At 49.1% G+C, this 20,732-nt stretch overlaps 1 protein-coding gene across 9 annotated transcripts in view; it reads left to right on the plus strand.

Annotated features, from left to right (window-relative positions):
• The window catches only part of Banp (BTG3 associated nuclear protein), a 72,637-nt gene extending 53,574 nt beyond the window's left edge, over positions 1–19,063 (plus strand). For 4 of the 9 annotated variants that reach the window (XM_013354941.2, XM_013354952.2, XM_026778046.1 and 1 more), the window contains 6 exons: positions 993–1,123; positions 2,365–2,436; positions 2,931–2,969; positions 12,878–13,003; positions 16,215–16,358; positions 18,503–19,063. In XM_013354941.2, coding sequence (XP_013210395.1) covers positions 993–1,123; positions 2,365–2,436; positions 2,931–2,969; positions 12,878–13,003; positions 16,215–16,358; positions 18,503–18,574 — 584 coding nt within the window. In that variant the 3' untranslated portion in view covers positions 18,575–19,063. The remainder of the gene's footprint in view (positions 1–992; positions 1,124–2,364; positions 2,437–2,930; positions 2,970–12,877; positions 13,004–16,214; positions 16,359–18,502) is intronic. The other 5 variants (XM_013354946.2, XM_013354954.2, XM_013354960.2 and 2 more) reach the window with 3 other exon arrangements.
• The last annotated feature ends 1,669 nt before the right edge of the window (positions 19,064–20,732 follow it).

Consider the following 20,732-nt stretch of genomic DNA (forward strand, 5'->3'; position numbering starts at 1 on the left):
TGAAACTGCAAGCAAGCCCCCAATTAAATGTTTTCTCTTACTCGTTGCTTTAGTTATGGTGGCTCTTCAGCAATAGAAAAGTAATCAAGACAGCTAGCTAGTTTGTTTGTTTGGTAGTGCTAGGGATGAGCCCCTGGACCTCATGCGTACCAGGCTGGTGTGCTACCATTGAGCTGTGTCTTCCATCTTCTGCCTGTACATGTGTATGAATCCACAGGTTTAATTGGTGTCATGGTGCTTTTAAAACCACATGGCAGTCTGATGCTGCTGTGGAAAGGACGCTGAGCTTTTCTTTAGAGTCTGCTTCACATCCTTTGTAATGTCAGTCCACTTTCTTAAGGCTCAGGGCGTTACACTGTTTGCCCAGCAGGCTTGTTCTGACCAGTTACCACAAACCTCTGCCGTGGAACTGCATAATATACATTGAAAAAAAAAATCTAAGCCCTAATATCCTGTTTCAGGAAATTGTGCTTGTGGTGTCATTACAGTTGGAGCCGAGGTGTGCTCAGTGTCTGAACACACGTGTAGCATGCCGACGTCTTACACTCAGTACTGGAAGAAAAGTCATTATAGTTTGTATTACAATTAAAATACCACACCATATATCAAACCAAATGTGCTTTACTTTAATTAAACATAAGAAATAAAATGTGTTGTAGATGCAATTTGATTGAAGCATAGTCCTGTGGTCATATCTGTGGACAGACCTGCAGTAGGTCAGTAGTTTGTTTAGCTGTTTGCAGGAAAAAGAGTTTGTTACAACAGTGTCATTGAATCTTAGCAATGCTTGCCTCGGCTACAAACCTCAGTTCCCCCTGACTTGCTGTTGACATCTCTGCAGAGCAGAGATGTGCTGACCCGAGACTAGGAACAAGGTCCATTCCCTCTTCAGGAACTGAGGGAGGGAGACATTCGGAAGCCAAGATGACTGTGTGTCACTCTGTATGTGGTACCTAAGGGTCCTAACTAACACCTGCTCCTGTGTTCCACAGAGACCATGATGGGTACCCCTCCACCTGCCAGTGAGCTGCAGCAGTCCCAGCCCCAGGCTCTACACTACGCCCTGGCCAATGCACAGCAAGTGCAGATCCACCAGATTGGAGAGGATGGACAGGTGCAAGTAGTACGTACCTTCTCACTCAGGTGTCTGGGGCGGTGGGGGGAGTGGCTGAGGGAGTGTTGTTGGCATGGGGAGAAAGCAGGCAATAGTTTGAGGTGAAAGCAGTTCATTTAGAGAAGCAGCCTGACAACCTTGCACGTGGCTGTTGGCTGCTGCGGAGCAACCTAGTGACAAAAATCCCTGCAGGACATTCACTAGCTCCTGTGGTTCATCTCAGTGAAGAGGCAGGCCTCAGCCAGGGTGCTGTGTTCTGAGCCATAGGCAGCACAAAGGCTAGGCAGAGTCTTCTGCATACTCTGAGCACACAGTAGGAAGCCGCAGAACAGGAAGTATGCACCTCAGAAACTGCTGGAGAGCAAGGAGCTCTATGGGCAGCTCTGGGGTCACTCTGGTATTTTTGTCCATTGGTTGTGGGGCTATTTTAAAGGAAATGTAGTGACTGTAAGTGGTGGGTTTCACGGGCTTGTTGATCTGTGTAACTGACTAGATATCAACGGGAACTGCCATCTGGTCAGTGGGGAAGTCTGGGAGAGCACTGGGAATAGATCCCTTTGGCACAGGGCTGTGTGCACAGTGAAGCAGAAGCAGCTCAATACCTGCAGCAGGTTCTTTGCTGCAAGACCTTGACTGAGCTAAGAGAGGATTTAAAAAATAAAAAGAGTTAGTTTTAGTTAATGTATATGCATGCGTGTGTGTGTGGGGGGGGTGGATTTGTGCATGTGAGTGACAACAGAGGCCAGAAGAGGGCTTCAGATGCCCTGGAGCTGGAGTTGTGCAGTATTGTGAGCCACCCCACAGGTGCTGGGAACTAAACTCAGGTTTTCTGCAAGAGCAAGTGCTCTTGACTTCAGCTATCTCTCCAGCTCCACATAGGATTTTGATAGAAGTCAGACCCTAAACTTGGAGCAACATGTGTCACTGTTTACACGAAGTGTTTCCACTTCAGTCCAGTGCTCACAAGTGACCCTTCCCACCTGCCATCCTTACCAGCTTTCCCCCAGTGACCCCCCACATTCTTAGTTTTTAAGTAACATTTAAAGTTCAGCAGATCACATAAATCATGTGATGAACATTTCCCTAAGAGACTGTGGGATGAGCTCAGACTGTGCACACATTGCACCAAGCTGGCCAGCCCTGCCCTCGCTTGGGCTGAGAGCAGATAGGCATGAAGTCGGCAGAGGGTGCTTGTTGTTTCCTTTGGTTTGTTTTTCTCTGATGCTTCTTGGTGTCTTCTCTTGCTGCGGATCCCACAGGGTCACCTCCACATTGCCCAGGTGCCTCAAGGAGAGCAGGTGCAGATCACACAGGACAGTGAGGTGAGTCAGGTGTCACCCTGTGAAGTCAAAAGGCCACACAATCATGTGCTCAGTGTGTGGACCCAATGCCATTCCAGCAGAGCGCTCTAGGAGAGAGTCTGTTTGCCTCAGTAGGGTGACTGGGATGTCTTTTACAATTGATGATGGTGTGAAATGCGATCTGTAAGAGACTTTGGAGGCCCAGAGTGGTGGGAATAGCTTCCTGCCTTTTGTGGGCCATGCTGCACTCCTGTGTACATGCCTTGTGAATCTACAGTTGTTTAAAATAAAAAGGAAAAATAAAGACATTCTTATTTGTGAGTCAGAGTTGGGAACAGACTTAAACTTTTGTGCTTTTAATACAAGAAAAAAAAAGATTCAACTTATAATACTTGGTTTATTTTCGTGGTTTTTATTGCTAAAAGAGGTTGGGTTTTTGTAGACTTAGTGGTTTCCTTGTTATTTCTGAATAGTGTAGGGAAGTTCTCACTCTGTCTCCTTTTTTTACTTTGCAGGGCAATCTGCAGATCCATCACGTTGGCCAGGATGGACAGGTAAGTGCTCACCTTTCCCCATCCACACCTTCTCACCATGTCCTGCACACAGTCTGTTCCTCAGCATGAGACACTGGTGTGAGGGTGGGAGAGGGGTTGCGTCCAGCAGGAGGCAGCTGCGGCGAAGTGTCCAGGAGTGCGTGCAGGTGGACTCTGGCCTGCACTTGTGCTTTGTGGGCTCTCACGTTAGCTTTTGCACCAGAGAAGAAACTCCCGCCAAGTTCATTGCTTTCTGCAACTTTCCATGAAAGTCTGATGACATTTGCACAGGTAGGACAAGGTAGGCTTGGTTCTTCTGAGAATAAGGAGAGCAGTTCTTTATTGGCTATACCTGGAAGGACTTCTGTGCTTAGTGAAATGTCCCAGGCTGTGGGTGCCCAGGGGGGAAGTGCTACAGGGAAGCTGGTGGTGGCAGTGGGGATTTGTACTTCTGTGGGTTTTTTGTGGGGTTTTTGGGAAGGTTAGTTTCCACTCTGGGTCCCTATGAATAGTCAGGATGTGTTCCTGTTTGTATAATCCAGCTTAAGAAGTTGTGGAGACACACAAAACTCACTCGTCATACAAGGCTCTGCTCCTTGTTTTGTAAGACTAGCATTCTCTGTGCTGGAAGACCCATGTGTCTTCCCTGTGCTAAAGAGAACCCTGTTCATTTCTGCCAAGCTTGTGCAGTTGGGAGCAAGTGGCAGAAGCTGGTTCTCATATCCTTCCTCTTGAAGAGTTTTCAGCCTTGTAGTTGGTTCCTCTCTCTGCTCTTTATGATGTTGTGCTTTGTGTTTGTTTTGTTGGTGGTTCCCCATGGGAAGATCTTACCTTTTCATAGACAAGGAAAGAAAAGCCTGTTACATCAGTTTCTCACTGTTTCTACCATGAGTAAAGTTCCACCTGGAATTGAAAAAAAGTACAGGGGGCTTTTACAGTGTGTGATGCTTGTGCCTGATGGTAGGCAGAAATGCCTGCCTGATCCTTGGCCTCTCCACCTAACCTGAGGGCAGAGAGCCCACTGTCTAACCCCAGGCCTGGCAGCTTAGACCACAGCCACAGGCTTCTAGTCAGGGGCAGTGAGGCTGTGAAGGAGCCACTGCCTGAGCTTCCAAGGCAGACACCTGGTTCTGCCTCCGTCCCCAGTGTTGCAAAAGCCAGTCACTGCTGCCAGCCATGATTCACTTCCCACTCTGCTCTAAGCAACCTCCCAGCAAGAAGCTGCAATGTTGATCACTTCTCACACTGAGAAATAACTTGTACATCTGATTCTTTCCACGTGTGAACCCCATACTTTCTTCCCATTCCCTGCTTCCCAGTGTCACTGTATCCGGGACCACACATCAGAGGGCACTGCTGGCATCCTCTTCTCTCCTGGAGGCAGCTTGCCTTCTGGTGGGAACTTACAGCTGTGCTCATGAAGCAGCTGTCTTCTGCAGGCCCATTCGCCAGTGGTCTTTGCTTCCCACTTGCCGAGATTCTGTCCTTATTTCATCATCTGGCCGGTTCTCGAGTCTGTTCAGTAACCTTACTCAGAATGGCTTCATTTTTATGGTTCAGAAGGCACAAATGCTCCATTCACCTTGATAATCCTCAGTGGATCTAAGGTCACCAGACCTGTGCTTGGGACAGTTAGCTCTGTCACCTGTCCTCTTCCTGGGCCCACAAGAGGATTGATCCTGTGGCTCTTGGATCCTTTATTCCAAGTTGGTCTTAGGTTTTCCTTCATCCGGTGTGAATGCTGGAATGTTTTCCTGAAACCTGACTGCATGCGCTGCCTGTAGGTATGTGGAAAGGGTGTTACTAGGACATGGTCCTCAGCTGTAAAAGCGCTGGAAGATATTTTATGACATTTTATTTACTTACTTATTTTACTTATTTATTTATTTATTTATTTATTTAATTTTTGTTGTTGTTGAGACAAGATTTCTTCTTTTAGCCCTGGCTGTACTACAGACTAGCTCCTCAAGGCAGCATGGGCTCCACTATAGCTTCAGTAGTGTTCACTTTCTTCTCTACCCTCTCCACATTGGCTCCTGAATACTGGTCCTGACACATCTCACTCTGTGAACCACTGTGTGATAGATGACTCCTGTTGTCAGCTTAGCCTAGTCCTCTAAGATATTCCAGTTTTTCAGACAAATAACATTTGTGCTGTAATATCAATATATGTTCTTCATCTTGATAAGTCAGAAGATAATTCTTGAATTATATTAGAACCCTGTTTAAACATTACTGGGGCTGGCTAAGAGCACTTGCTGCTCTGCAGTGTTCCCAGCTTCTGTGTCATGTGGCTGGCTCACAATTACCAGTAACTGCATCACTGGGGGATCTGATGTCCTCTTCTGGCCTCTGGGCACCTGTATTCATATGTTCATACTCACGTACAGATACACAGGCCTACACATAATTTTTAAAGACTAAAAAGGAACTTTATAAAAACTTGGATATGTGGGTCTAGAGAGATGGCTCAGCAGTTAAGAGGACTTAGCTGTTTTTCCAGAGGTCCTGAGTTCAGTTCCCAGCAACCACATGGTGGCTCACAACCATCTCCAGTGAGATCTATCAGATCCGCTTCTGGTGTGTAGGCATACATGCAGATAGACCACTTGCATTCTTAATAAATAAATCTTTAAAAAACAAACAAAACCCCTCAAACTTGTGTTCCAGGCCTGGTGGCACAGGCCTCTCTGATTACAGGTATCAGGAGTACCGCCAGTGGCTTCGTTCTAGGTGATCCTCGAACTTGTGAACATCTCTGAAGTGCCCATCTCCAGCTGAGCAAACTCCATGTCCTCTGGAGCTGAGCATTCCTAGCAGTATGGGGGTGGCTGGATGCTTCCAGACAGAAGCTTGCTGTGTAAATTGGACAGACAGATGTAATCAGAGTTTTCTTTGGGCCGCCATCTCACAAATAATGACATGGAGACTTGTTAATATGAAAGCTCAACCTAGCTTAGGTTTACCCCACTAGAGCTTATAACTTAAATTAACCCATTTATGCTGCTCTACCTTCCATCATGTGACCTTACCTGTCTTCCATCTTGCACCTCCTGTTTCCTCTCCATGTCTCCTGGCTTCTCCCAGGGCCTAGGACCATCTTCTCTTTGTCTCTCTTTCTCTGGTTGGATACCCCACCTCTACCTCCTGCCTAGCTATTGGCCATTCAGCTTTTTATTACACCAATCACAGCAATACATCTTCACACAGAGTAGAAACCTCCCACAACAGACAGACTTTTGGCCAAGTGTGCCAAAGACAGAGACCTGTTGTTGATCTGTACCTGGGCAGGGAAAAGGAAGTTTCAGGCTCGAATGTTACTTTGGGCTCTTGTTTTCTTGGTACTGTGTCCTACAGCTTGCGACACCAAAGAGCCTTTGAAGTCGGGCAGAGTCCCATGAGAAACTGGGTACAGTCTGTGGCTGGGAAGTATGTTGTGACATGTTTAAAAAGATAACTTGGAGGAATGCTCACTCATATTTATGGTCTCAGCCTCTGGTCACCAGAGCCGAGGCTTTCAAGGGGCTGTGTTATTTGTATAAGGTGATGTGGATTCATAACAATCCCAAAGATACCCAAGGGCAGGCCACACTGCTGCTGTCCCCGTTCCCACCTCCATCCCACGATCCATTCTCTTTAAGGGACTCCAGTCAGCCAAGGCTAAGGGCAGACTCTGGAATCACAGCATCACTTTTGATGGATTTTTATCATTTTTAGTACAGTTCTTGCTTTTTCTGTTTTTGAAAAGGTTTTGGTTTTTTATAAAACAGAGTTTCTCTGTGCATATAGCTCCTGATGTCCTGGAACTAGCACTTGTAGACCAGGCTGGCCTCAAACTGACAGATCAGCCTGCCTCTGCCTCTGAGTGCTGGGATTAAAGCTGTGCTCCACCACCGCCCAGACAACACACTTTCAGGATGTTAGCAGTGGTGCTGTTGGTAGCACTGGAAACAGGCTCCACTCCGTTCTTTTCAGCCTTTTCCTTGTGAGGAGTGCGGCCTGCACTAGTGTTGCAGGTTAGCGTTTACACATGCGCATGTGCTCACTTCTTCTCTAATTCCAATTTAGAACATTTAGGTCATCTCCAAAAAGGAGAAAAAAAATCTTGTTTGATCCTAGGGTATGGGTACCTCCCTACCCACAGAGTGACAGCCTCAAAGGGGAAAACAGTGGTAATGCGGGCACGCTTTCATTCCACCCTAAAGCTGATAGTCCACAAGCCAGGGCCTCTCTGTATAAATGAATTCTATCTATCTATCTATCTATCTATCTATCTATCTATCTATCTATCTATCTATCTATCTATCTATCTATCTATCTATCTAGAAACTGGGGCCGGACAGCGGTGACATACGCCTTTAATCCCAGCACTTGGGAGGCAAAGGTAGGTGGATCTCTGAGTTGGAGACCAGCCTGGTCTACAGAGTGCGTTCCAGGACAGCCAGAGCTAAACAGTGAAACCCTGTCTCAAAAAACCAAAAAAAGAAAGAAAGAAAGAAAGAAAGAAAGAAAGAAAGAAAGGAAGAAAGAAAGGAAGAAAGAAAGAAAGAGACCGGGCGGTGGTGGCGCACGCCTTTAATCCCAGCACTCGGGAGACAGAGGCAGGCGGATCTCTGTGAGTTCGAGACCAGCCTGGTCTACAGAGCTAGTTCCAGGACAGGCTCCAAAGCCACAGAGAAACCCTGTCTCGAAAAACCAAAAAAAAAAAAAAAAAAAAAAAAAAAAAAAAAAGAAAGAAAGAAAGAAAGAAAGAAAGAGGGGGAGGGAGGGAGGAAGAAACTGGACACTGCAGTCTTGCCCTTGTTAGGAAAGTGCTCTACCACTGAGTTATATACTTTGAAGTATGCAACTGGCTCTTTTTGAGTTTTGGTTTTGTTTTGTTTATTTGAGACAAGGTCTCATTATGTAATTCTGGTTGGCCTGAAACTCATAGAGATCTATCTACCTCTACCTCTCAAATGTTAGGATTAATTTTGTTTTTCATTTTGAGACAGGATCTCAGTAAATTGTACAGGCTGGCCCTGAATTCATTCTATAGCCCAGGACTTGATTTAACATGTAGTCCAGGAAGACCTTCCTCGCCCAATCTCTTGAGTAGTTGGAGTTGTGTGTGTGTGTGTTTGTGTGTGTGTGTGTGTGTGTGTGTGTGTGTGTGTGTGTGTATGCCTGCACCAGCAAGTCTGATTATCCATGGATTTCCAGTTGAAAACGGAGGTCATAGTGATGTGCCTAATAAGAGCATGGGGTCCTCGAGAGGGAAGAGGGGTAGCAGTGCCAGCGACCGCTGGGCTGGCCTGGTACCTGCATGCCATATGGTGAGCTGGAGCAGGTCAGCTCCCAAACACTGGTTCTTGCAGTACCATCTCGTTTAGGGGTGATTCAGAGAGGCCCCTAATCTGAGCTCTCAAAGGGCCACTCCAGAGAGCTGGGGAGCATGCTGTGGGGAAAGGCTAGCCATCAGTAGGTGTCCTAGCCCTAAGGCTGTTTTCTTTCATAACAAATGCTGAAGGAGAGGGAATTTGGTGTGAATGTTTCCCACTTTGGGGGTGGCCGCCATCTGTTGTGCCATCATTCCCCTTGCTCTTTTCTAATGAACCTGTCACAGGCAAGTGGTGGTTCCAGCCATGGAGCACAGCAGGCTGGGACACTGCCTTAAAGGCCTCCTCTGTTCATTTAGTTTTATTGGCCCTATGAACTTGGGCAAATGAGTCTGCGTAGGGCTGTGTTTCCTAACATGCAGAATGCAGCTCAGAATAACAAACAAGGTAACATCTGTGCTAAGTACCCAGAGGCCTGGGTGGCGCCAACCTAGGTAGCCCCAGGTGTTACTGAGCTGGGGCCCCAAGCTCCCCGATTGCTTCTCACACAATCCTGTTCTAGTGTCTTTCCTGTCCCAGGCATCTTAATTCTTTTGTTTTTGTTAGGCTGAAGGACAGGGAGGGCTGTGAGATCCTCTGACATTTGAGATACTCCACATACACTTCAGAAAAAGCCACTATATATAGTCTTAGGCTTTGACTTGCTCCCACAGCAGAGTGCTCTTCCTGTGTGTTTTCATGCAGCTCCCTCCTGCTCCAAGACCCCTTATTCATGAGGTACCCATTCCTCTTGCCCACTCTTTTGGCACTTTTATCTGCGAGCCTTGGACAGGAAGGAAGAGTGCACATGGCTTCCTCAGTGGGTGACTCTATAACTTGAACTCTTGTCTCTGGAATGGGTCATTTCTGTCGTGTACAAATCCAGGGAGGAAGGCAGCAAGATTCACATCTGATGAGAGGCCCTATCTCAGTGAAGTGAGACAGAGAGCCACGGAGGAGGAGGACATGTGATGCTCTCCTCTGGCCTCACCATGTGTGTGCCACCACCCTCTCCCGTGCACCCACATGCGTGCAGTACACACACACACACACACACACACACACACACACGAACTCAAGGACATGTGTTTGGTAGAATTCCCCTAGAGGACTTAAAGGATTCGTAGCTGAGCATGTACAAATGCCTTTAATCCCAGCACCCTTTTGTCCATGTCTCAAGACCAGGCAGGCCTATATGACTGTGCTACTAAGTTTATGTCAACTTGATGCTAGCTAGAATCACCATAAGATCAGGCTGTAGACAAGCCTGTAAGGCATTTTCTTAATTAGTGATTTTTGGGGGAGGGCTCAGCCCATTGTGGGTGGTGCTGCCCTTGGACTAGTAGTTCTGCGTTCTTTAAGAAAGCAGGCTGAGCAAGCCAGAGGAAGCAAACCAGTAGCAGCACCCCTCCATGGCCTCTGCGTCAGCTCCTGCCTCCAGGTTCCATCCCTGTTTGACTTCCTGTCCTGATTTCCTTCAGCGATGGACTACAGTGTGGAAGTGTAAGCCAAGTAAACCCTTCCTCCTCAACTTGTTTTTGGTTGTGGTGTTTGATCATAGCAATAGTACCCTTAACTAGAACAGAGGCCAGAAAATTATTATTAGCTGGGGGGATGGCTCACTTGGTAAAGTGCTTGCCACACAAACATGAGGACCTAGGTTCCAACCCTCGGCACCCACATAAAAAAGCCTGGGATGGCAGTGTACATCTGTGATTCCAGCCCTGGGGAGGCAGATAACTGGAGCTTACTGGCCAGTTGGGCTTGCTGAATTAACAGTTCCCGGACTCAATGAGAGATCTCACCTTAGTATAGTAAGGTGAAGAACAAAGTCACATTGATCTTTGGCTGGTAAATGTGTACGAATGTAGGCAAGCATGTGTGCATTTGTGTGGACATGCGTGAGCACACAACATACAACGTGCTCACACAACACACACACACACACACGGAAGAGGGGCAGCAATGCAGAATAAGTTGACTTTTGTCATAGGAATGTCTCATATATCTGGAAAGTTTGTGGATGGTTGCAGTCTGGGCAGTCAGTGATTGGATAGTTGTCCTTTAGCTCCTCATTGTTCTTCTGGAGAAAACCACCCTTTGAGGTGGGGAAAGACCCTTGTCTGGATGGAGAAAGTGAGTAAGAGAAACAAGTTGAGGCTTCTTGGGCTTTTTCTGCAGTTGTGGGCAGGCTGGCCACACACTTATCAACACGAGTGAGTGTCTGACCCTGGCACAATTGTTTCCCTTTGTTTTAGTTTGGTTTTGCCTCCTAGTAGATTCTTGGTGGGACTCAGTTTCGTATGTAGATACTGCTGAAAGGTCCTGGGGCTTCTTGCATGATTTTAGGGTTTGCACCAGTTTTGCGTTACCTCAGTTGGGTTTTAAGTAGAGCTTCAGTATTGGCAGTGGATGGAGGAAAACCAGATGCTGTGTGCTCCAAAGGACAATGCTCCCTGTTCTGAGTGCCCTGCTCTGAACTCGTGCCCTCTGCCACATTTCCATATGTCTGAAAAGTTACTGCTTCAAAAGTGTGTTAGGGGAGCTGCTACCAGTGAAGCTGAGAGTATAGCACATGCCTGCTCCCTATCCTGTCTCTGGCCTGTCTATGCTGTCCCTTGGGAAGTCCCCTGGAGGTTGGCTGCATGGACGTGATGGGTCTGTCTGTTGGCCTGGGTCCCAGCTCTGACTTCGTTGCAGTCAGACACCTCCACATTCCAGAGCCTGTTCGGAGAACCTGCAGGTCAGGGCTCTGGTCCAGCAAAGTGAGCAGGAAGAGTGAAGGATCCGAAAGTTCATTATTGGGAGAAGAGTGGAAATGTGCCGTGTGCCATGCCGTGGTGACCTGCCTTGCTGCCTGTCAGACTCTTGCCTACCACAGCAAGGATTCCCCAGAACAGACTGAGTCGTCAGTCTTCTTGGGCAGCCAAAATGTACCCTGGGCACCCAACAAAAGCTCATCTTTGCTATCCTGCAGCTGGGAGTTGACTTTCAGTTCTCATTCATCATTAAATTAACCATTAACATTAAAGCCAAACCTCCAGCTGCACTGCCCTCTTGAAGCACTGCCAGGACATGCCAGAGACCAGGTCGCTGTTGATCAGGGGCGCAGCAAGCCTTCCTGTGCTCACTGCAGTACACCCGCGCTACTCTGCACAGTGCTGTGATGGGGCGGGGGTGGGGGAGCTCTAAACAGGGCTGAACACATGCACCACACATTTCTAACACTGTAGTAGGTACCTGCTGGGTGCTTGAGTCACCATTACTGTGTCGCGCACAGAGCAAGGGTTCTGCTGTTGTTGGGACCTTCCTCAGCCTCCTTTGTAAGGAGAGATGCCAGATGTCATTTTCCCTGCCCTGGCTGCTAGCTCAGGCTACAGTGTTTCAAAGAAGCTCTTGGGATGAACATGCCATGCTCACCAGCTGACTTTTCCTGCGTCAGTCCTCGTGGCTGTCACCCTTCACCCGGAGCAGCATTTCCAGTGAAACCATACTTGGGTTGTTGTGGTCTCATATAGCTTTCTGGCTGACGTCCAACTCCCTTAAAGTAGCCAAGACTGGCTTTGAACTCCTGATCTCCTGCTTCTCCCTGCTGAGTGCTAGGATTATTAGCCATCATGTTAATAATGCTGAAAGGTGCTTGTTTTGGTAACTGCCCGGAACGTGCCTTGGAGCTTTCCCTCTTTTGGTGCTGGAGGCAGGTGCAGGCCTGCTCCTGTTGCTGAATGAGAACTGGTCACTAGAATGATAAGTCCTGAGTGTGAACCAGAGACACACAGGAGCAGGCCTAAGAAACATGGCCAGAACTGGACAGTTCAGTTATGACCAGGCCTTCCCAGGCAAGTGCCCTCCCTGTGAGCATGGTGATGGCACCCTTGACATGATCTTGGTCTTCAAGTTTCTTCTTCACAGCAGCCAGCCAAGGTGACAGCTCACCAGTTCTTCCCCACAATTCAAACAGACACGGTCAGCTCCCATAGCCAGGGTCCAGTCCCACCGCTTCTCACTGGGAGACAGTTTGCAAGTCAGGCCTGGTAGCTCTAGTCTTTGAAAGCCATAACTTTCTAAACTTTTTCCAGATGAGAATCTTGCTTCCATTAATTGGTTGATTGATGAAGTTACACCTTTGTCTTAATATTGTGAATTCATGTTTTCTTACAGTACAGCACCTCAGATTTGACCAGCCTCTTGTTTCATATAGAAGGTGGTTTTATTGGCAGTGCTGGCAGGACAGCACTGTTGGGGTGCTGAGCAGGGAAGGTGCTGCTTTGTTGCAGTGAACACAGGCAGAGCCTTCTTGAAACAGGCTCCATAATTAAAAGCAGCTATAGTTACCTTAGACTCACTATGGAGGAATTTGTAAAAGTGTAACATGATGGGGAAACTGGTTATGTTATAACTCCTGACTTGGGGTTTCAAGAGTGGCCTGGCTTCTGAGTTCCCAGGAGATACAAACCAGGCAGCCACAGTGTGCTAGCACCTTCCCCTTTTCCTACCTCTTCCCCACAAGGTGGGGTCTGTGGCTTGACAAGTCACTGCCAAGCCTATAGCCCCCATTCTGATCTCTTCCAGTCGTGGGGCCTGTGCCAGAATCCCATTCCTGTCAGCGGTGACTCAGTGGCCCAGGCTAATCCCTCCCAGCTTTGGCCTCTGGGAGGAGACACACTTGATCTGCCTGCTGGAAATGAGATGATCCAGGTTTGTAAGTGTTTCTTGTTGGGAGATGTGGGTGGCCTGACCAATGTTTTCCAGGGACCATGAAAAGAAGGGTCAGGTTAGAGCCCTGGACAGCAGGCGGGACCTGCTTACCACAGGTATCTGGCCCTTTGAGAACCTACAGCAAGTTAGACAATGCCACACACTATGAGCCCGGGTTTGCAGAGGCTGCCGCATAACTGTTATTGCCCATGCCTACAGAGGCCTGAGGATAAGAACCATAGGGGAGGGGCATGTTAGGGGTTTAGCAGAGCTGATGAGGTGTCTGTGAACAGGTAAATGTCTTATATGAACATGCGTGCATGTGCACATGCATGACCACATGTGTATGAAGACATGTGTACAGGTATACTTGAAACTATTGATGGGATATAAAAGCTTATAGATTGATTAATGGCCAGTAAAACAGGCCATTAATCAATGAGCCCGGAGCCCTCAGCCCACAGAGCAGGGTCATGCTGCTATTGCAGCAGTTCTGTTGTCAGTGTCCCTTCCTTCCTTCTGAGGCCTGCTGCTTCTGCTGTGCAAGGGACACATGGGGAGCCACCCCTTGCCTCTCACTGGGGTACCCTACTGGATGACCTAGGGCAGTGCAGGGGAGACAGCCAGGCACAAGTGGGCCATAGATATTGTCCTCTTTGTCTGGCCCCATGCTCCTGCAGTCAGAGCAGGAAGCTCCTGTGACCAGACGTGCATGGAAATAGTCCACCCTTCTGCAGAACATGGTTTTGTTGGGGTACGGGGTTGGTACAGGAGCATCCGGGACCCACTGAGATCCACAAGAGCTGCTGAGTGGGGAGGGCAGGAGATACTGTGGGTGAGTAAATAAATGCAGAGGAAGTGAGGTCCCGAGCTACCCTGGCTGCCCAGTAGAGGTCAAGGACAGCTCACACAGTGGGGGTCTACCACCAAAGGCTGTCCCCAGAACACAGCTCCATCTGCTCTTCCCCTAAATATAAAGTTGTTGCTTTTGTTTTAAGTTCACCTGCTTGATCCAGTGAAGCAAAGCACAGTGCTGGAGAAACGTAGTTCTGAGCAGGAATAATGAGCCCGACCGTAAGTCAGAGTGGAAGGAGGAAGCCCGAGGTTTCTGTCAGTGACTCTGGAGAAACCCGATCGTTTTACTCTATTCAGGCTTCCCCCTGAAAGGGGCCAAGCTTTGTCTAAAAGAAGGTATGTTTACCGTCAGTCCGCTGTTGGGCACTGAGCACCTGTTGCCCTGCTTCGCTCTGAAGAGGGCGGGAGTGCAGTAACATTGTGCAGGAGCTGTGCCAGGGCAGGCATGTGAGATGTGCCAGCGCTGAGGTATTTTTGGTTAAAGTACCAAGCAAGTGTTTATGTTGAAGTTTGAACTTGCCTGGAAACCAGTTATACAGATGTGTGTTTGCACACTCCTTTTCCTTTCAATTAGCCTGACCTTGAGCATCTGGAGAGGGCTGAAGGCCTGCTTTTCCTCATTTTGCACATCCTGCTGCCTGTTACCGTGGCCCACGGAGTGGCTGACCAGGATGTGTGGCTCCTGTGAGGCCAAGGAAACTGTCCTCCTGTCCCCAAATGTTGACATAAAGGCAGGTCCAGAGAGGTGGGTCATGAGGGCCAGATCTGTGCAGAGACCAGTTAGGTTGTCACTGTGTTGTCTCTTGGCTCCCCCCGAGCAGAGTCATTTAGGGCCTCTGTAGGTGAACAGAATCAAACTGGAATTGAGATGGGCCCAGCAGCCACTGTGTTCTCCAAGGAGGAGGTGGGCCGCCTCCCAGAGGAGTACTAGGTGCTCCCCTTATGAAAGACCCCCTTCCTGCCACTGCCACTGTGGCACCCAGCATGGCTTTCTGAGGGGACAGCGGAGTTGATTTTGATGTGGCAGACCCTCATTAGCATAAAACACCCTGATCTTATGTGGCTGGCACGTGTCCTTTAAAAAGGCACATGTTACCTGACAGACAAGCCAGCACTGTCTTCAAGTACAGCTCTTCTTAGATGTTCACTGGGCTAGTTTGTACTGTTGTCTCTGGTTGTAGGGAACCATGTCTCATACTGTCTTCTTTGTTCTTCAGAATGGGTGTGCCATCTTGCCAAAGGTGTCTCTGCTATAGACAGTTGTGTTTCTTGTTGGAGTTTCATGTCTGGGACTTCTGGCCTTCCCTCCTAGAATAGTACACAGCCCCGATGAAGGACTCCTTGGTTCCTGGCAACTATGAATGACCAGACAGAGGCTTTGCATTGCCTTGCTAGAGCCACCTGACCAGTTGTGTGAGCACCAAGTGGACTTTGTGGGAAGTAAGCCAGTAGGAAGGGTAGCCATAAATGGAGTCACCCCAGACCTGTCCCCTCCTCCAGATCCATTCTGAGGCAGGGTCCTTGGTCAACCAGGGTCAGAATGATGGAAGGAAACAGCTAAAAGGATGGAAGGTTATGATCTGTAGTGACTTGCTCCTGGGTGTCTTGTCCTCTTGGGTCACACCCCCCCTAGGAGCCTGGTCACTCCTCCAGTCTCCCTGCCATAGTGTAGCTCTTCTCTTCTTTCTTTTCTTTGCGTGCGTGCATGGGTGTGTGTGCCTGGGCTTGCATGTGCAGAGGTGGATGTTGGTGTCCTCATCTGTATTCAGCTTTTCTCTGAGATAAGGTCTCTCACTGAACCTGGAGCCCACTGTCTTGACTAGGCTGGCTGATGAGTTAGCTCCAGCGGTCTTCCTGCTGGGGGTTACAGACATACGCAGCTATTCGTGACTTGTGCGTGGATGCTGACGGTCCAAACTCAAGTTCCTCGTGCTTGCACACAAGCAGTGCACCATTGAGCCCTGTCTGCAGCCCTCCCTTCTCCCTTTGTTTTCTATTTAAAGCACCACCTGGGGGTTTGCTAAGCTCTCCTGCTGTCTTCAGAGCCTGTGCAGTTTTCTCTGGGCAGCTCTTTTCAAGTTTTAGCTTCTTTGTTTTTACACAGGCTTTAAAAGACTAATGTCTGTGTGTAACAAGGATGTTTCGAGAAGGCTGTATGTGGATGTGGCAGATTTCATGGCAGTCAAAAACTCAACACTCACTTAACCAGGTGTCTCTCTGCAGTGGGCAGTGAGGCTACATTGCACTTAAATCCACGCTGTGGGCCTGGGGCCTCCTGCTGCTTCTGGACCAGAAGAGAATGGGGGTCGGCTGACCCAAGCTGCACTGACCAGCCTGGCTTTGTCCCCCACCCCAGGTATTGCAGGGTGCTCAGCTCATAGCCGTGGCCTCTTCGGACCCTGCTGCTACAGGAGTAGATGGGTCGCCTCTCCAGGGCAGTGACATTCAGGTTCAGTACGTCCAGCTGGCACCTGTGAGCGACCACACAACTGCAGCACAGGTGAGTCCTCTGTCCCTCCTAGGCACAGTTCCATAAGCCTCCCTAGCAGATGCTGCCCTTGGCTGTGTCTGTTATTCCTCTAGGTAGGAACCCTTCCTTGAAGGGAGGCACACAGGTCCAGCTCAGGTGTGGGTCTTCTTTTAACTCTAAACTCCTGAAATCATGATGTGAAGGCAGTTTGCAGTGTCTTACCTGAGATACCTGTCTGGAAATGTTTATCTAGATCTAAAACTAGACCAAAGCCCTGCTCTGTCTTGCCCTGCCCCCCCCCCCCCCCCAGAGCCTCTTCTGGAGGTCCCGAGAGTCAGGGCTTCTGTTTCCTGTGAACTCATTGCCCCTTCTATTGAAGGTCACAGTCCTCTGCCAGGCAGATCATCCCACAGGCCAGAAGCTATGAGTTCATGTGATCTCAGTCCAGCTGGGATAGGTGCCAGTGGTAGGGGGCAGAAGGCTCACACAGTCTGAGTCTGCGTCATGTGCCCAAGTCTCCTGCCTTCCTCTGTCTACCTCCAGCTGGCTCTGGCAGTGCCTTCTTCCTTGGTGTGCTATGGGCCTGGTGTAGTCTTTCACAGAAGTTTCTGGTCCCCCAGGCCTGAGAGACGGGCCTTGGTCGTAGGTCGATCATGATTTTACTTCTTCCAGGAGCTGTTGAGGCCCGTTTGCCTCAGGAATTGGTAGGGCTTATGGAGCTGCCAGACCAGGCATCCTAGGAGAGGGCACTGTGGGGTTTCTTCCCTGAAAGCCTAGGAATGACTCTTCCAGGTTCTCAGAGAAGGAACTTGGGCCAAGGTGAAGGCCTCCCAGTCTGTAGGCCTCAGCCATAATCCCTGTCAAGCCTCAAGAGACTGCTCCCTTCAGCCCGACACACAGATTCCCACTTGATTTCACTTGCTGCAGGGTCTCTACTGCCTCCTGAGCACAGAGCTTCATAGAAGGCTCCTGCAGTCCAGAGCCTTCCTCTCGGACTGTAATCTTCTTCCTCTCCTCCCTTTTCTGTTTATTTATTTAGTTTTTTTTTCAAGGTTACTGCAACTTTTTATTTTTTTAATTTATTTATTAAAGATTTCTGTCTCAAAGTATTTATTTAGTTTTTTAAAGAAGTGAGCTGAACACAGTCTCAGCCATGCCGTCCCCATTGGGGAGAGGAAACAAACCATCTTTTTTCCTTCCAAGACAAGGTCTCCCTATGTAGACCAGGCTGGCCTTGAACTCACAGAGATCTGCCTGCCTCTGCCCCCTGAGTACAGGAACTAAAGGTGTGCGCCACTGCACCCAGCTCCTCTCCTCCCTTCTTTTTTTTTTATTTTTTTTATTTTTTTTGATTTTTTCAAGACAGGGTTTCTCCGTAGCTTTTTGGTTCCTGTCCTGGAACTAGCTCTTGTAGACCAGGCTGGCCTCGAATTCACAGAGATCCGCCTGCCTCTGCCTCCCAAGTGCTGGGATTAAAGGTGTGCACCACCACCGCCCTGCTCTCTCCTCCCTTCTTAAAGGAGACAGTATGTTAAGTCTTTTGTCTTTACAAACCAGAGACTTAGATGTACAGTAAGAGCTGTCAGGTGCCAGTGCTGTGGGGATGTAGCTGTGAGACTTCTGCCTCATGTGGTGCAGACCCTATTCCTGACTTAGCGTCAAAGCCCAGGGAACTTACCCTTCTGTGTCCCTGCAGTTCGGCTGAGATGGAAGATCAGTGACTCATTCCAGAGTTCAAGTTCGCACCTTGAAAGGGTGACTGCATAGTTTTTCTAATGTACATCACTGACCGGTGCCATGTTTTTAAGCTGTCCCAAGATGTCCCTTTAGAACACTGGGGCAGTTTCTGTAGGAAGTCAGTGTGACCCTGAAATTCTAGGCAAATATGTTGGGTTAGGAACATGGCGTGGCTAATCCAAGTTGTTTCTCTGGGCACCTTGAGGTAAGGGTGGAAAGTTGGCAGCAGTCTGGCCCCAGTAGCCCACGTTCTCCTGGGCAGGTCTGCTTGTTTCCCATCAGGCCAGGGGTCGACTGGCACACATGGAGCTTCTGACACGCGTGTGTTTTCTGCTTGTATGTGAAGTTGTGGTCCTGCTAACAAACAAGTAGCTTGCTGACACAATGTGCTGCTGTGTTTTTCTAGAACAGCTTTCTTTTGTCCCCCCGCCTTGCAGACGGCTGAAGCGTTGCAGCCTACTCTGCAGCCCGAAATGCAGCTTGAGCATGGAGCCATCCAGATCCAGTGAGACCTGGCGCTGTAGGAGCCCCACCCCACAGCTGCTCACTAATCCTCCCTGTGCCCTGCTCTTCTGCGGCAGCAGGGTAACTGGATCCTGCAGGGCACAAGAGAGCTCCTCCTCCTGGGGAAGGGTCCTGGCCCCCCCTGCTGGAAGGCGCCTCAGGATTGAGTCCCACTGCTGGTCTCTGGAGGAGAAGCATAGTGCAAAACGTGTTGAGTACATTCAGAAAAACAAGAACTACAATATTTTGTTTAAACAGCTTTTTTTAATTTGCTATGGTGTTTATAACAAAAAAGAAAATGGAAAAAAAAAAAACCCCAAACCACACACAACAGAAACACAACTGTGGAGTAGCAGAAGCCTTGGCCGTGTGCTCCCTCCAGGGTCCCGACGTAGGTGTTGGAGCCAGCTGCCAATGCTGGAGCCCTGCGGACCCGCTGCTAGGGGAGTGCTCCACAGTGTAATTATGCATTTCTAATGAAATAAAGTGTATTTATGGTCACAGAGGCTCAGTGTGCTTGCACCATGAGAGGATGTCTACAGGTTGCCCATTCCCAGGATGGGTACTGGGAAGCTTACTCATTTCTAGGTCCATGCTACCAGGGAATTCCTGCTCTGGCCCTCACTGCTAGGGAGCAAGAGCTGTGGGTACCCCTTGGGGCAGCTGGCTCCCATTTTATCATGGTGGAGCCGTCTAAGGCAAGGTCACTCCAGCCCGTCCTCTTCGAATGCTTAGGCTCCAGACGGTGCAACCCCAGGGGTCCTGGGAGAATGCTCTGTGGAAAAGGCCATGCCTCTGCAGAGAAAGCAGTTCCAAAGAGTCACGCCAGTGGCTTGTGAACGCCAGTAGAGTTGTCCTTACTGACTGACAGTGCCACGCTCATGCCGTTCCTGGGAAGACTCTAAAGTTTCTGTCCCAAATGACCATGCCTCTGTCTCACACCACCGCATTCTGAATTCTTGGGCTGGTTAATCATGCTGATGTAACAGAGGTGAGCAGCTCTCTGGAATAGACAATTTGACGTGGTTTGTGACCATCCTCATAGGAGACTGGCCACTGCTGAAGATGGCCCTGTGTGGGGAATATAGGTAAAGGCGTGGAGGCTGGAGGTTACACACCTATGTAACATATCTGGGCAGGATCCCAGACAAGAATGGAGAACAGAAGAATGCCTCCAGAAGGATCCAGGGAGGAAAGCACCCGCCGTGAGAAGCGTGCTATACACCCAGACATGCAGAATGTAAGATGGCAGCAGACTTGAATCCTTGAAGCCAGAGTGCTGGGAGGTAATTGCTTTCAGCAGAGTCAGATATCCAGAAAACGTGTTCTGAAAACTAGTGACAGTGTACCACATGACCCCACAATTGTAATCCCAGGAGTACCCTCTGTTTACATACACCTATTGTGCACGTTCACGATGGCCCTGTTCATGACAGCCTGAAGTGGAAATAGCCTAGAGTATCACTTCCAAACAGATAGGGTAGAGATAATTACAACCAGGAGAAATTCCCAGCCAGTCCCAAGAAGGGACAGGGCACAGGGAGTGGCATGGTGATAGTGGAGCCCCTGAAGGGACAGTTGAAGCACTGGAGGCAGGGAGGCTCCAGTGAGGAAGGGACACTTGGGAGTTGGTCCCGATGGAAGTCACTTTTCTGTGGGGCTGGGCGGCCTCTCAGGCCTAAGTGGATGGGGGGGCCTCACCACCTGCACAGCTCGTTGAGCAAGCATTGGGACCAGACAGCAAAATGTCCAGGTCCCAGTGGACCCGTTTCCCCTGGGTGGGTTCTGGTGGGGCACACCTGGCTTTCAGGGCAGCCCCTCAGCTAACTTGTATTGTCTCAGTTGCTGATAATAGTCTGGCCCGTGTGGCCGAGACTGCTGATGTCCCCAGCAGCCTGGTGGGAACGAGTGCCAATCCTTTTGGGAGGAGGAGAATGTCAGGTTCTATCCACAGGCACTTTTGAAGACAAGAAGTGAAGGGCAAAGGAAAGCCCCAGGCAGCGGTAGACAACAGAAACAGACCAGAGAGGTCACCCCAGGAGGCCTTAAAATAACTCTGCAGAGATCAAGGCCTTGTGGAGGATTTAAGCAATGAAAACCAAGTGGTGATTCTGCAGCTAGACAACCGAAGGACAGACGCACAGCTAACCGCTGTAGTGGCAG

This window comes from Microtus ochrogaster, chromosome 4, assembly GCF_000317375.1.
Source record: "Microtus ochrogaster isolate Prairie Vole_2 chromosome 4, MicOch1.0, whole genome shotgun sequence".
Taxonomy (NCBI): Eukaryota; Metazoa; Chordata; class Mammalia; order Rodentia; family Cricetidae; genus Microtus; species Microtus ochrogaster.